Source organism: Anabrus simplex, chromosome 3 (genome assembly GCF_040414725.1).
Source record: "Anabrus simplex isolate iqAnaSimp1 chromosome 3, ASM4041472v1, whole genome shotgun sequence".
Taxonomy (NCBI): Eukaryota; Metazoa; Arthropoda; class Insecta; order Orthoptera; family Tettigoniidae; genus Anabrus; species Anabrus simplex.
In genome coordinates, this window is record NC_090267.1 from 395,957,648 (window position 1) to 395,973,789 (window position 16,142).

Below are 16,142 nucleotides of genomic sequence, written 5' to 3' on the forward strand. Positions count from 1 at the left end.
AGGTTACGACCGGAGTTAAGTTAACCCCTCCCTTCACCTGGGTTAAACGGTTTATTCGAGGTTAAAAGCAAAAGGGCCACCGTAAATCATGCATTTGATGCAGAGTTGCTTTAATTAGATTTGTTAAACGGTGTTCCTAACAGAAATAGGCCTATAATAAGAAGGAAAGACTTTGATAATCTATCTGAGGAACAATTTCTGAAGAGATAGACTTAAAAAACCGTCGTCAGTAAATTCGTCGATGAAGTTCGCGAGAGGTTAGAATACACACCTGATCGAAACAAACTTGGGCTTTTGAACTAAACTAGAAACTACATTGACTGTAATAGTAGCAACAGCAGTATTACACAATATTACTGTGAAGACCCGAGATAAACTTCCCCCACAGGACTTAATTCTGCATCAGTATCTCACAGGAAGGAGAAGAAATAGGAATGTTGGAATTGAGAATGACATCATTCTTCACATTAATAACGACAGCACTGCAGTGGCATATGGGAATGCAGCTTCACAACACCACTTCAATAGTTCAACACCTATGAACATTATACTGTGTATTACGTAGTGGTTATACAGAAATACACTTTGAAATTAAACTGTATATTTACTTTCGTGTGTGCTATTGCTGTGAAGGTGTGCCAACTTTCAAAACACAACTCTTGGCACAGAGAAGCTAAAATTTTCATAGAACTGTTTTAGTTGTTTCGTAGATCGCACTGTAACGTGGGCAATATTATTAAATTCCCATGTTATTCTTTCCCATGTATCCTCCTTTTCTTTTAATTTTATACCGTCAATCTTCTTGCATTCTATAATACTTCGGTACTCGGTAGCTAATTCAATAAGTAATGATTTTTCTAGAGCAGAAAAATTCGTGCTCTATTTCTCTTCTGCGCTTCTTCCATTTTTCGTTCAAGATCACAAAATAATAATATCTACCACGGACCTGAGGAAGAAAACGAAATACCGCGCAAGAAATGAACAAAAGAACAACGCAAGAAGTGTGTTCATGATCTCTGATTTTTAGTCACTGCCTCCTTGATTATTAGGGCAGCTGTTTCCTGCCTAAATAGCTTGGTGAAACGCGTGACTTGTAAGAATGAGTTAAAATATTAACCCTAAGTTAACAAACCCAGGGTTAGAGCATATTAAGCCCACGTTGATGAAACTGGGCCTTAATGACATATGCCTTGTATGGATACACTGAATCAGCTTAACTTAAAAATATGTCATTAGTATTGGTCCTGTCTGTCTGTCTGTTAGGTCATCAGCCCAGAGGCTGGTTGGATCCTCAAATAGCACCACCAAAGTTTATGCGGTTATAAGGAAACCCCAAAAACCAATGGCAGCACCAAAATGAGGCGTACTAAGCAAGATGAGGAGTGAGGTAGTTTGCCATTGCTTTCCTCACTGGGTCAGAAAGTACTATTGCAGCACGACTGACCCTATGAGCAGCACCTTTCATAACACTCAGATGCACTAGTCGTGCTCTGAATGTCATTACTCAGCACCACCCATACCCCAGCAACTTCCATATTGGCACAGCCATGGATGTTGACTGGGACTTCGGTGGAAGCTACACTTTACTCTGGCCTGTGCCAAGAGATGGATACAAAAGTACTGTATCCATCATGAAATGACAGAAGGTCCTATAATTTAAAATTGTATCCAACCATATGTGGTAAACTTGAAGCCGTAAATTAATGGACGAGGTTTCTTGAAAATACGCTATGTTCAGGTGGATTTTTGTGGATCTAGAAAGATCTTGAACCAAGATGGACCTAAAAGGAAAATTTGAACTACATGTTAGCATGATGCAAACAGGGACAAAGAAAAGTGCTTAGTAAAAAAGAATAGAAAGGAAGGAACTCACCTCAAGTACCAAGTTAACAAGCTGAGTTTTTTTTTTTTGCTATCTGCTTTACGTCGCACCGACACAGATATGTCTTACGGCGACGATGGGATAGGAAAGGCCTAGGAATTGGAAGGAAGCGGCCGTGGCCTTAATTAAGGTACAGCCCCGGCATTTGCCTGGTGTGAAAATGGGAAACTAAGGAAAACCATCTTCAGGGCTGCCAACAGTGGGGCTCGAACCCACTATCTCCCGATTACTGGATACTGGCCGCACTTAAGTGACTGCAGCTATCGAGCTTGGTAGCAAAGAGAGAAACTGCCAAGCAGAATGTCAGGCAACAAGCTGCGAGCAGGTAGGGGCAGGGGAGGTCGTGGTAGCAGGAGAACATAGGTTGGAAGGACGTGGATTCCAGTGGGGGTAGTAGGCTAGTGTGTTACATATTGTTTTGTATACTGATTGATCTTTTTGTATTTTAAGATTATTAATAACTTAAATAAGCATATCAAATAAGATTGTAGGTTTTCTGGACAGATCATTAAGATTGTAATTAGGGTTGTAATACTGATCCAGTAAAATAAAACAATGCTCCGTTAGGTCAAGTAGAAGACCTTTATTCATTATTTCGATGATGTCTATATCATTATTGATGCGGTGAAAGCTATGGTTGTAGTCGTTTATATGCTGCCCTATTGCCGAAAAACTCCTGTATTTGATAGCATTAACATGCTCATTGTATCTGATCTTGAAGGATCTCCCTGTTTGTCCAATGTATGCGCTGGAGCAGTCGTTACAGTGAAATCTGCAGATGCCCGACTTATCAAAGGGGTTGGAATCATTAACTAGGCTAGAGTTATGGAATATGTCAAGATTTCTGTTATTGGTCCTGAAAGAAATTTTGGTATTTTACTTTTGAAATATGTTTGTTACTCGGTAATGTCAAGATTAAATGTAAATGTTGAATAAGTTTTTGATTTAGTTGTTTCCTTTTGTAAATTGGATTTAGGTCGGTGTTTAAACTTATATATTATACATTTTATAAAACTATGATTATAGCCATTGTGGAGTGCAATGCTACGTATAGTATTGAGTTTTTTGTTTAAATCTGATTTTGACATGGGTACAATGAAGTTATAGGTGGAACATTTATGGCTAGGGGGATGTACGGAATCTTGCTTGATGGATATAGCTGTGTGCGTTGGTTTCCTATAGATTTTGTATTTAAAAGAAAACGGCAGCCTAGTGATAGTTAAATCTAAAAAGTTGAGGGCCTTATTGGTTTTGGACTCTATGGTGAACTTAATGTCTGTATCGATGTTATTGAGGTGTGCAAGGGTAGTAGATGCGTCAGTAATACCTTGGTCCACGATAATAAACGTATCGTCTATTAATCTGGACCATAAGCTTATGTTGTTAAATTTCTTGTCTTTTTCTATTTTTGTGTACTCTAAGAAATTTAGATATATGTTGGCTAAAATGCCAGATGCCGGTGAACCCATAGCTAGCCCGTCCTGTTTGCATGTTACCTTATCGAATATGAAATAATTGCTGTTGGTTAGAAGTTTCAAAATAGGCATAAAATCAGCTATTTCAAGTTGGCTAAGTTGGCTATGAGTATGTACGTTTTTAAAAATAATTGGTATAATTTTTTCTGGTTTAATATTTGTATACATATTGGTAATGTCAAATGAATGCATTGTATGATACGGTTGTAATTTAAAATTGTCCAGTCGTTTGATTAATTCTAGGGTGTTTTTAACGGATTTGTTTTCCTGAAAAGTGTAATGTTTACTCAAAAATTGTTGAGAATTGAGCCGTTTTATAAAGGGGACTCGGTCCGAAATTTACTGTAGGGTGTATAGGGACTCCGTTTTTATGGATTTTGGGTTGCGCTTTGACAGTCGGCAGGCCAGGGTTCATGTTAATTTTTTTTTTTCACTATCTGTTAATAAAAAGGCAGTGTTTTTAAGTATCTGCTTTAGTTGTTTTTGGATGGATTGGGTTGGATCTTTATCAATAATTGTGAAGGATCTATCTGTAAAAAAGTTTTTTGTTTTGTCGATATAGTCTACTTGGTCCATTATGACAGTAGTGTTTCCTTTTTCTGCTTTAGTAATAATGGTTTTTGTATTTTTAATTTTATTTTTAAGTTGAAGAACCTTTTCTCTGTCTGCGAGTTGCGTTGAAGTTGTTATAGTATATGCCGGTGTACTGAAAATATTATTTATTTGTTTTTTAGTTTCATGTCTGATTTCATCGTAGCTGACGTCTAAAAACATTACAATTGTTTGAGGATTATGACATATTAAAAGATATTACAATAAAGATAAAAATCAGAAAACACATTCCATTTACTTGTCAGATGGCATGTTGTTAAAAACTTATGGAAAGTTGAGCAATGACCAACTAACGACCATTACCATTGCTCAACTTTCCATAAGTTTTTAACAACATGCCATCTGACAACTAAATGGAACATGTTTCCTGATTTTTATCTTTATTGTAATATCTTTTAATATGTCATAATCCTCAAACAACTGTCATGTTTTTAGACTCCAATATTATCACAAATATTGTCAAGTAATAACTACATTTTATATTGTAATAGTTGTTTAACGTTCTCCAATACATTTTACACGACATAGTTTTTAACAGCATTCATAAGTTATTTCCAATCAGGTACCTGATCTATTCTTAAGATGAAAAATATGGCTGATGATGCCTACTATTGATAGGCGAAACATGTACCATCTAATATATTAATTTCATGTCAACAATTTTTATAAGGACAATGTCCTAATTTTTAAGATTGCATTGTATTGAATAGGTGGATGAATAATAAAACATACAAGTGTTATTTAATGTATCGAATATTGCACAACTGTTTATAACCAGGATTTTTTTGAAGCTACATAATTTACTTTTTCTTTCACTTTTTGTCCTTTACTACCAGGAACAGAATTTAGATTGGATATCGTTTTTTCTAAAACACTAAGTATTTCCTTTAAGGGAGATCCTACAGCTTCCAGTGACGTTATGGTGGTTGGCAAAAAAGAAAAATAGGCATTTATAAAAACAAGATTCTCTTCTAACTCAATGCCTGACAGAATATTTTGCACTGTTTGTACTGATGCAGCTTCCTTTGAGTCCAATGAATTAACAACCTCTTTGAATACTTCTATGTGCTGAGCATATTACAAAGCTGCATCCAGCCATGTTCCCCATCGTGTTAACACTGGCGGAGGAGGAAGTGGGACATTGGATGCTGTTGAACTGAACAACTTGACTTTTGAAGGAGATTTCACAAAAAATTTCTTTGAACAGGCCACAAATCGATCTACCAATGGGAAAGAATTGCGTATTGTCTCAGCAATGTGATTAAGAGCATGTGCCAAACAAGTTATATGAATTAAGTTAGGAAAAATGCCTATCAGTGTTTGTCGTGATTTTACCACATAAGTACTTGCATCGGTAACAAATAAAAGTAGCCGGTCATATTTGATTCCAGATGGCCATATAATTTCAATGAATCCATCACACACTGTGTTACAGTTACATAGTTAGTGGCCAGCAGTTCACACTCATTAAGAAGATATGGTACCGTTTTTTGTTCCTTATTTAAGGCGCCCACAATTACATTAGCAATCAACCGTCCTTCAGAATCAGTGACTTCATCAATAGACAACCACAAAAACTGATCCTCTAATGTAATTAGTAAATTTGACAATACGTTATTGCAACAACCTTTCTGCATCTGACCACCAGAAAAGAACAGCAGAGGCTCTAGTGGGGAAGAACATCAGCATACTCTGTAATGAAACTACAGATAGAAACAGCCGTTGTGTTTTTATCATCACATTCCAAGTCCCGGCCGGATCAAAAAGAGAGCTGCACTTTGTTTCTGTGAAATATCTTGTTGCAGAAAATGCTACAAACTGCTCTCTTGCTGTTTTAGAAGCTCTGAGCAGTTATAGTGTACCATATGATGCAGTTAAAGTGTTTGTTAGTGACAGTGCCCCGTACATGACCCGGTGAAAATCAGCTTGGTTGAAAATAGCTGGGTCGCAGTGATGGCAGATTTAAATCATGTGGTTGCAACGGTAAAGTCTGCATTTTGATTATAAGGAAGCGAAAATATAATTATTTACAATTCTTAATATCAAAGTATGGTGCTTCAAAGGAAGCAAAGCTTTTTCCTGCACCTGTCACAACCCGATGGAATAGCTGGTTTCAGGCTATCTTCTATTTGAGTGCTTACTTTACTGATGTTACATTTTTCAAGATGTCTTACATGGAAGACATCAACAACTGTGGTACTTCGTATTAAGTACCTGACTGATCTGAGTGACTGAGAAGTGAATAGGTTTCACTCCCACATGGTTTATGTCACAGATCATGCAGCTCGATTGGTTGACCTCCTTACTGAACTTGAAAGGTCCTGAATCCTACCTCTCATCTCCTTTACCTCAAACTCCTTAACCTTGATGCCAGCTTTACCTTCATTTGTGAGGGGAATTTTTCTGCGGCAACTAATGATGCTTTGATCAAGCTCACTCCTCTACAGCAGGCTGCATGTAGAGACACATTTGTCAAAGCTGCTCATTCTTCACAGTGCAAGCTAGCCACATTGAAAGCTAAAGACCCCAACCATACGCATTTTGTGTCAATTTCTCAAGCTTTGTACCGCAAAAAATGTAATTTTGAATAACACCGATAAATTAGATGAGCTTGAGAAATTGTTTGGAGTAACAGATCTCTCATGAAACAATATCTGGTCTGGTTACTGTTCTCTGAAACATGCACTTCAAACCCAGAAAAAAGAAAGTGAAAAATGTGATGTCATGCTTAAATTAACTGCAAGTTCAGACAGAGTTCAGCATATTTGCTATATACCGTCTTGAGTTGTTGTGGATCCCAACGAACAATGTAGATTGCGAGTGCGTGTTGTCCCACTACAACACAGTGGTTACAGACAGACGGTGCAATTTGAAAAAAAAGCAATGCTGAAGTACTGACAATACTTTCGTTTGAACAACGAATTTGTATTGTGTGTAAACCAAGGTCAATAATTGAACTTCATAAACTTGAAATCATTAAAATTAATAATACCATGCAATTATTTTAACTTTGTAAATAGATGCTAATTTTGGAAAAAAAATAGATGCTAATTTTCAAACAAATACATGCTAATTTTTCAGGTCCCTAATGATGGGTATTAAAATTAAGCAATTGTTTACTTAGCCTATATTTCTAACGAGTTGACAACTGCTAATCAACCGTGTCATTTAGGCCTACATATTTAAACGTGTTCTCCTCTTTCATTTCTAATTTTCTTTACGGAACAGCAGTTTATGGGTATTACTAATCGTCTCCGACATCGACGAGAGAGCTCGTAAATGCACATAGCAAGAAAACGATACTGAAGGTCGCATTTTGTGGCAAACGTTTCAGTTTTTTCAATTCAAACAGCGTCACTTAACCTAACTTAACCATATATGTACCATGAAAATGTATATCAAGCGCCAGCAGAAAAACGATAACTTTCTCGCTATAAATTTACATAGGAATAGCCTTACCAAAATTTAACCAGATGCGAGAAAATATAATCGAACCTCTAAAATCCATGATGCGCTTTGCAATATCTTGAGGCGTATCACATTCTTACTTAATTCTATATACTATTAATATACTATACCTGAATGGTGTAGAGTCTTCACACATCCAAAGAGTTTCAAGCAATTCACGACAATCTCGACGCCAGTCTGAGGGCTGAACCTGTGATCTTCTTGATATCTGAATGGAAGTTTTCTTTGATCTCTCAGATCGTCTTAAGACTGTGTTACTTGGACCAGGTTTCTCAACATCTACTTCTGATTCTGAATCAGAAGACTGATAAGCATCCAGTAGCTGATGATAAACTGCAGGTACATCAATAATATTGCGATCCCTATAAAAAAAAAGGTAAAATTTACCACTACTAGCAGCCGTAAATTTTAAATACACCTATTTATTAATTGCATGAAGCAAAAGTGATATAGATTAAAAATGACTCAATGAATTTTCTCATTAAAGATGTTATGAGAATAATATTTTCAATTTTGTTTTGACTAGCAATTAATGGAATGTACAGAATGAAAACAAGACACACTATCCATGCAAGAGTGAATGACATGCGAGATGGTAATAGCACAAGAATCATACATACTTTATAACTCTTAAACAAAGTTCAGTAACAAGACGGGCTTTCTTCACAATCTGACTGCGGGGTTCATTGAACTTCTCAGCATTTGTAGCAATGTATCGTACATCAAATTGAGCAGATGTAATACGACGATAGAAACGGTTCTCAAACCTCCTCTGCAATTAAATGTTCAGAATCTCAGCAAACTTTTGACTTTTTAAAATACAGAAATAATAATGCTTTGCTTACTCTATGTAGGGCTAAAGTTACAGAACAATAACATCAAAAAGAAAGTTAACAAGAGTTCCAGAACATATCTAAAGAGAATCAGGAGCTCAAGTTGTATTTCTTTTGACTATATAGCAAATAACTATAAAATTAAGTAAGTAATGATAATAAACGTGCATAAATATAAAATAAATAATATACCTAGGCATTCATAACATACAGAGAGAACAATACTTTCAAAATGGAAATACAGTATGTTTTAGCATTTAAACTCTTAGAGCAGCAGCCTCCAAATATGTCAGCTTTGTCAGAATAACACAGTTATGTAAATGTAAAAATGTAATGTTGAAGTGATCAGGGTGAAGAAACTATAAAGATGTTTGAGTGTGCTATTCTGATTAATTTATTTATTTACATAGTTCAAGCCCACATTGGAGCACTTAAATCAAATCCAAATACATTTACGTTAACAAAGAATTAACTGAAGATTTAGCTTGCATCATCTTCTTCCTTCAAAAAATCAAAATCTCTTTATTTGCAAATGAGGTGTCTACCTCGGTGGCAAATGGTACACTAAAATACATTATTGTCAAGCACTAAATATTAACAAGAGAAGAAAATTTTTCCTATAATACAATATTATACAATTTACGCTAACAATGTTTTCTATTAAACACACAGCACATCCTTAATAAATTTATATTGTTTACAAAATTCTACTTATAATATCTCCTGTACTACTTACAAATATAGTCAACTGATATACAGTATGTGGAATTACTTCAAATGATACTATACAACTGGTATAACATTAATATTTACATTGCATTTATTTATTTACTTTATTTTTTTTTTTATTTTTTTTTACCCGTTCTGGATCCTAAGTAGCATAACGACCTGCTGCGTCTTAACCAGAACCCCTTTTGCCACCACTTTTCAGAGTTCCTGAAGGGCCTTCACAGCTACCGTAGCGGTCCCAGGGCCCTCGAAGTCCCCACTGTACTTCACCCCTACAGGCAGTCCCCTACTTTGGCTGTCCAAACTCCTTAGACCAGGGGATGGAATTAATTTATTCACACACATTTTTTATTTTATGGGCTCTCACCACTATTATTTAACTGTGCTCTAGAAATGGTAATGAGGGAATGGTTTAGAAAATCTCCCCCCAAAATAAAGATTGGCCGAAAAATCAAAACAAATTGCCTGGGTTTTGCTGACGATTTAGCATTACTAGCAGTGGACATAAAAGAAGCAAAAACCCAGATATCAGAACTTCAAAACATTGCAAATAAAATTGGCCTCAAAATATCATTTGAAAAAACAGAAATTATGCCCCAAAAACCAACACAGCTAAAAGAAGTCACCATAAATGGTAATAAAATCAAAATAGTAACTCAGTTTAAATATCTTGGAGAAGTAATAACACATAACTTAAATGAAAAAATCTCAATCCAAGTAAGAACAAATAGATTAGCTAAAGCACAAAAATTAACATGGGATATCTACAAAAAGAAATGTCTATCAATAAATACAAAAATAAAACACTACAACACAGTTATAAAACCGGAAGCTACATATGCAGCAGAAACACTCTTTTACCTGAATAAACAATCAAAGACTGACAGACTTCAGAAAATTGAAAGGAGGATTGGAAGAACCTGTATCAACAAAAAATATCAGAAAGATGGACAGTGGCGGTTAATACCTAACAAAGTCGTGTACAAAGAGCTAGAACCCATTACAGATACTATGCGTAAGAGGAGACTGGGATTCTTTGGACATATCATGAGGATGCAGGACTCGAGACTTCTGAAACAACTAGTACAACACAATCTCGTCTCAAAAAATACCACAACAGGATGTAAATGGATCAGAGAAGTAAGAGAGGATCTGAAGGAAATAGGCCTTACAACAGAAGACACCAAAAATAAGATAAAATTGAATACAAAACTCAAGAATACAAACCTCCGCTTTACCCTTACACAAAACAAACCAACAACACGCACATTTTCAACTGAGGAAAGGGCACGAAGATCGGAGCGTCTGAAGAAGTACTGGGAGGACCGCAAAGCCCGAACAATCCCTTCAAAGAGACCTGAACGACGGACTGACTAAAGTGATCCTATGTGGTCATAAAAGAAGAAGAAGAAGAAGAAGAACCTGCACTGGTCGAATGCCCTCTAACACTTCATTTATTTTCTCTGTTGCTGTTTATTCTCTTCTTGAATATCTGTACAGATTTTGGAAAAGGATCAAACACTACCCCTGGTAAACTGTTCCACTCCTTCACACCCTTCCCAATGAATGAAAATTTACCCCAATCGCTTCTGCTAAAATTCCTTCTAATTTTATATTTGTGGTCAGTCCTGCCGATATAATTATTTTCCAACTGAAGCCTCTCACAGATATCTCCCAATGCTTCTTCTCCTGTATAGGCTCTATATAATCCTGTAAGTCTAGTTTTCTCCCTTCTCTTACTTAAAGTTTCCCACCCAAGTTCCTTTAACATTTCTGATACACTACTCTTTCTCCTGAAATTCCCTGTTACAAATCTTGCTGCTTTCCTCTGCACACTATCTATTTCTTTTATTAGGTATTCTTGGAGAGGATCCCAAACACTGTTTGCATATTCCAATAATGGACGAACCATACTCAAGTAACTTTTTTCTTTTAATTCTTTGTTGCATCCTTTAAGTAGCCTCATTATGACATGTAATGATCTGTATGCTTTCCCAACAATGTCATCAATATGACCCTTCCAGTGCAAATTACTTTCAAATCTCACACCTAAGTATTTGCACTTGCCATCTTTTGGAATAACTACCTCATCCAAAGTATATTCAAATTCAGTTTTAAAGCTCCTGTTTGTAAAAGTTGTAACAGTTGATTTGCCTCCATTAACCTTCATATTATTTTCTTCAACCCATTGTTGGATACTTTCAAGGTCCCTTTGTAATTCTGAACAATCCTCAATGTTGTTTATTTCTCTATAAACAATTATGTCATCTGCATACAATCTTATTTTTGATGTTATATTGTTCCCTAAATCATTTGCGTATATTAAGAAAAGTAACGGACCGATTATACTACCCTGTGCAATTCCCTTCCAAACTTTCTCTTCCTGAGATACATTATTTCCTACTTTGACTTTCTGAACCCTTGAATTTAGAAATGCTTTTATCCAACATGTAACCCTTACATCCAATCCTATTCCCTCCAATTTCTTTAATAATATTCCATGTTCCACTCTATCAAAGGCTTTGGAAAGATCTATGGCTATGCAATCTAACTGACCTCCTGAATCCAACTGATCTGATATGTCCTGCTGAAATCCCACCAGTTGTGTCTCACAAGAAAATTTCTTTCTAAATCCATACTGGCTCCTCATGAACCAATTTTTATCATCACATATCCCTCTGATGTACTTCGATATTAAACTCTCCAGAATTTTACAAACTATACTGGTCAGGCTGATTGGTCTGTAGTTCTCTGGTTTCCTTTTATCACCCTTTCCTTTATAAATTGGTATTATTATAGATTCCTTCCATTCCTTTGGTATTACACTATTATTTATGACATAGTCAAAGAGAAATTTTAAATAAGGCACTATGTACCACCCCATTGTCTTTAATACCTCCCCAGTAATTTGATCACTTCCTGCTGCTTTTCCTTGCTGAAGCAGTTGGATTTCTCTGAAAATATCTTCGTTTGTGAATGAGAAGCTTCTTGTTTCCCTCTGTCTCTCTCCCTCTCTATCTTCTGTTTCGGTTTCCAACTTTTGACAATCATCTACTGAATCTCTAAATTCCCTACTAAATAGGTTTGCTTTCTCAGTATCTGTTAAATAGTGTCCACCCCCTTCTCTCACCATTGTAGGAATTTGGATTCCTTTTCCTTTTTGATTCCTGATATATGAATACAGCTTTTTCCATTTCCCTTTGTGGTCATTACCCTCTTGAAGTATGCCATTCATATAATTCTCTTTTGCTTCCTTTTTCACTCTGTTCAATTCCCTCATTAGCTGTTTTCTAGTTTCTCTACTCTCCCTACCCTCTTTGATTTTCCTGTTTACTATTCTACATTTTCTTTTTAATTTTCTTATTTCCCTTGTATAATAAACAGGGTCTGAGGTCATTTTACCTTTCTTAACAGGTACAAATCTCTTCTCTCCTTCCCAAATAATTCCTTTAAATTTAGCCCAAAGTGTATCCACGTTACTCCCTTCACTTATCCAACAACTGAATTGTGACTTAAGGTAAGTCCCAAATTCATCAACTTTAGTTTTTCTGTACAATTTCTTGTCTTGTGTAACCCTCTTATTAAGCCTTTTTGGTACGAGTCCTACATCCATTATTACAGCCTTATGGTCTCCTATTCCTTCAATTACCTCAGTTTTATCAACAATTTCCCATGGTTTAACCAAGAATACATCTAGTAAGTTATTGAGACGAGTTGGTTCTTGTACTACTTGTGTAAATCCTCCCTCCCAAATTAACTTATTTGCCAGTTTCTGTTCATGGGCTTTACTTGCAGCTCCTTTCCATTCAACTTCAGGCAAATTTAGATCTCCCCCAATTATTACCATATCATTATTATTGTTTTTACGAGTATAATCTATTATTTTTTCAAAGATTTCCATGTCTCTTTCCTCTCTTCCAGGCCTGTATGTTCCTATAATTCCCACCTCTTTCATATTATCACAAACTAATTTTATCCCTAATATTTCATCCCTTTCATCGGTAAACCATTCATGTGAACAGTAAGTTTCCTTCACCAGAATAAACACCCCCACTCCCTTTTTATCTCCTCGGTCTCTACGATAGACTGTGTACCCTTCTGGAAATACTTCTCTATTATCCACCCCTTCTTTCAACCACGATTCCACTCCTATCACCACATCAGTCTCATAAGATTCCATCAATGTACCGAATTTTAATTGTTTATTTACTACACTTTGACAGTTTACCACGAGCAATCTCAGACCCTCTTCCTCCCTAAAACTTGACTGTTGCAATTGGGTAACTTGAAATTCCTTACTATCCTGAGTTTCTTTTTCTAGTTGACTGAGCCAGCTTGAAGTACAGCTGGCTCTTTCTACTAGTTTTCCTGGTCAGTATTATAACTCAAGGGAGTTGCCTGTTTTACAGTACATATCTTAAGATTAATAAAATCTAGAACAATATTTGCTATCTTTCGTTTACCTGAATTGTTTAGATGGAGGCCATGTTTTGTATAACAGTATCTCTCAAAACTGCTGCATTCAATAACCTGAGTATTCCGAAAATGTTTACAAATTTTAACAATATCTGTATTGACCTTGTCCACTTCAATGTTCACACACGAGTCTCTACTCAAATCATGCCTGTGGGGCACGTTCACTACAAAAACGTTGGGTCAGCTTCCCTAGTGTATGTTTAAGTTGTGATCTTACATTCTTGGCGTCGTCGCGAGCTACGTCGTTCGTCCCACCGACCTCTTCATTCTGGCTGACCTGGCTGCCCTTTCTTCATCAGATATGACATATTGTTTGTGTTGCACAGTTTTTAATGACAATCTTATTTGTTTGTTCTTGAGAATCCTTTTACCTTCTCTATTTTCAATTTGCTTCATTGTAATATTCAGCTCTTCTAAATCATTCTGAACTTCTTTAAACCAATTATTTTTTGTTTTACTTTTCCAAAAGTAATTAAATAGTTGTTTTATTATCCTATTATCATTTAATCTAGAAAGATGACAGAAAAAGGCAATTCTTCTTTTTCTCATCGTATCTATTATAGATTCACTTTCCCTATAAACCACTGCATTAGGCAATAATCTCCACTGTCCATCCACCTGATGTTTTTTATTAATGATTGTTCTGAGTATCCTTCTGTCAATCTTTTGCAGTGTATCAGTTGTTGCTTTGGTGTTCAATTTAAATAGTGTTTCACAAGCATAAGTCGCTTCAGGTTTAATGATGGAACAGTAATGTTGAAGTTTAGCATTTATTGAAAGAGATTTTTTCTTGTACGTTGGCCATCTAATTCGTTGTGCTTTTTTAAACTTAAATGTTCTGCTTTCTATTGATGATTTTTCAATGGTGTTCCAACTTATAATTTCACCATGATATTTAAACTTATTCACAATTTTAATTTGTTTGGTATTGGCTAAGGTAATGGTTGGTGCTGTAACAGGGAAGGTTGGCATTATTTCTGCTTTTTCATATGAAATTTGCAATCCAACTTTTCTTGCTATGTTATCAAGTTCTTCTATTTGCAATTTAGCTTCTTCCATATCATTAGCAAGTAGTGCAAGATCATCAGCGAATGCTAAACAATTAAGTCTTATTTTTCTGCCAATCTTGAAGTAAGGTTGACACATCTTATTCCATTCCCGCATGATTTTTTCCAACAAACAATTAAACAATAATGGTGAGAGTCCATCTCCCTGCTGAAGTCCAGTATTAATGTCAAATGGCTTTGAGAGTTCATTTCTAAATCTGACTTTAGATTTAATGTTCTTGAGGGTAATTCCAATAAGGCGAATAAGTTTTGGATGTAAACCAAATTCTTTTAGGATATTCAATAATGACTCACGATGGATACTATCATACGCCTTTTTAAAATCAACAAAAGTGATAACTAACTTTTTGTTTCTAACCCTATGATGCTTCATAATCCACTTTAAACTGATAATTTGATCTGGACAACTTCTCCCTGGACGAAAGCCTCCTTGGTATTCTCCAAGTTCACAGTCAAGTTGTTCTTGAATTCTCACGTATAATAACTTTGAAAAATTTTTGTAAGTGATATCCAGCAATGATATCCCTCGATAATTGTTGGGATCTGATCTATCACCTTTTTTATGTAAAGGGTGTATTATCGCCATATTCCACTCTTCGGGCATTTTTTCAGTATTCCAAATGTCTATGAGGTATTTATGTAAATTCTGAATGGTTTGTGTATTAGCATTCTTCCATATTTCTGCAGTTAGTTGATTCTCCCCTGAAGCTTTGCAATTTTTAAGTGAATCGATGGCTTTCAACACTTTATTGTAATCTGGTGCTATAACCTTTTCTATTGGTGTTTTATTTTTTGAATGAAGGTCATACTCTAGGTATTGTGTTGGTTCTTCACTATTAAGTAATTCTTGAAAGTACTGAGCTGAAATTTCTGCATTCTCTTGGTTACTAAGTGCCAGTTTTCCATTTGTATTTCTCATCATAAGTGTTGGTGGAGTATAGTTTGATTGGTATTGTCGAAACGTTTTATAAAAATCCCTCGTCTTATGTTGTATGAATGCTTCATCTATGGCGTTTAATGATTCTTTGTGATAATTTCTCTTAACCCTTCTGATTTCTTTGGCTGTTTGTTTTCTAGCATTATTTAGTTCTTCACGGGACTTTTCTGTTCTCTTTTGTTGATCATTCAACCAGGCTTTGTGCCTGTTTTGAATCGCTGTGTCACACTCCACATTCCACCAAGCATGTTTCTTTCGTTTTTTAACAGGAGCAATTTCTTCAGCTATGGTTTTTAATTTTTCAATTACCGTCCCCAAATTGTCGCTTAGAGGAGTTTCAGACCTTTCAAAATACAGTTTATTATTAGTTAAATAACTAGGGTCATACTTCTTCCTCCTATTGGATTTGGATATTTTGTTCTTTTTTTTTTTGGCGTTAATTTTATTTTAATCTTGGAAATATAGTGATCTGAATCTATGTCTACCCCACGGAGTACTTTCACATTATAAATTTCTTTGTGATAATTCTTGTCCATGGCCACATGGTCAATCTGGAACTCCCCCAATTTAATATTAGGGCATTTCCAAGTCATTAGTTTGTGTGGTCTTCTTTTAAACCTTGTAGATTCCAAAATTAATCCATGATCTATACAAAGATCAATT

The 16,142-nt window shown here is 35.6% G+C and overlaps 1 protein-coding gene across 1 annotated transcript in view; it reads right to left on the reverse strand.

Moving 5' to 3' along the window:
- The window catches only part of BRWD3 (bromodomain and WD repeat-containing protein), a 242,942-nt gene that overhangs the window by 32,878 nt on the left and 193,922 nt on the right, over nucleotides 1-16,142 (reverse strand). The window contains exons 23-24 of the mRNA XM_067143342.2: nucleotides 8,058-8,209; nucleotides 7,548-7,799 (exon numbers count right to left, since the gene is read on the reverse strand). Of these exons, the coding sequence (XP_066999443.2) occupies nucleotides 7,548-7,799; nucleotides 8,058-8,209 (404 nt within the window). The remainder of the gene's footprint in view (nucleotides 1-7,547; nucleotides 7,800-8,057; nucleotides 8,210-16,142) is intronic.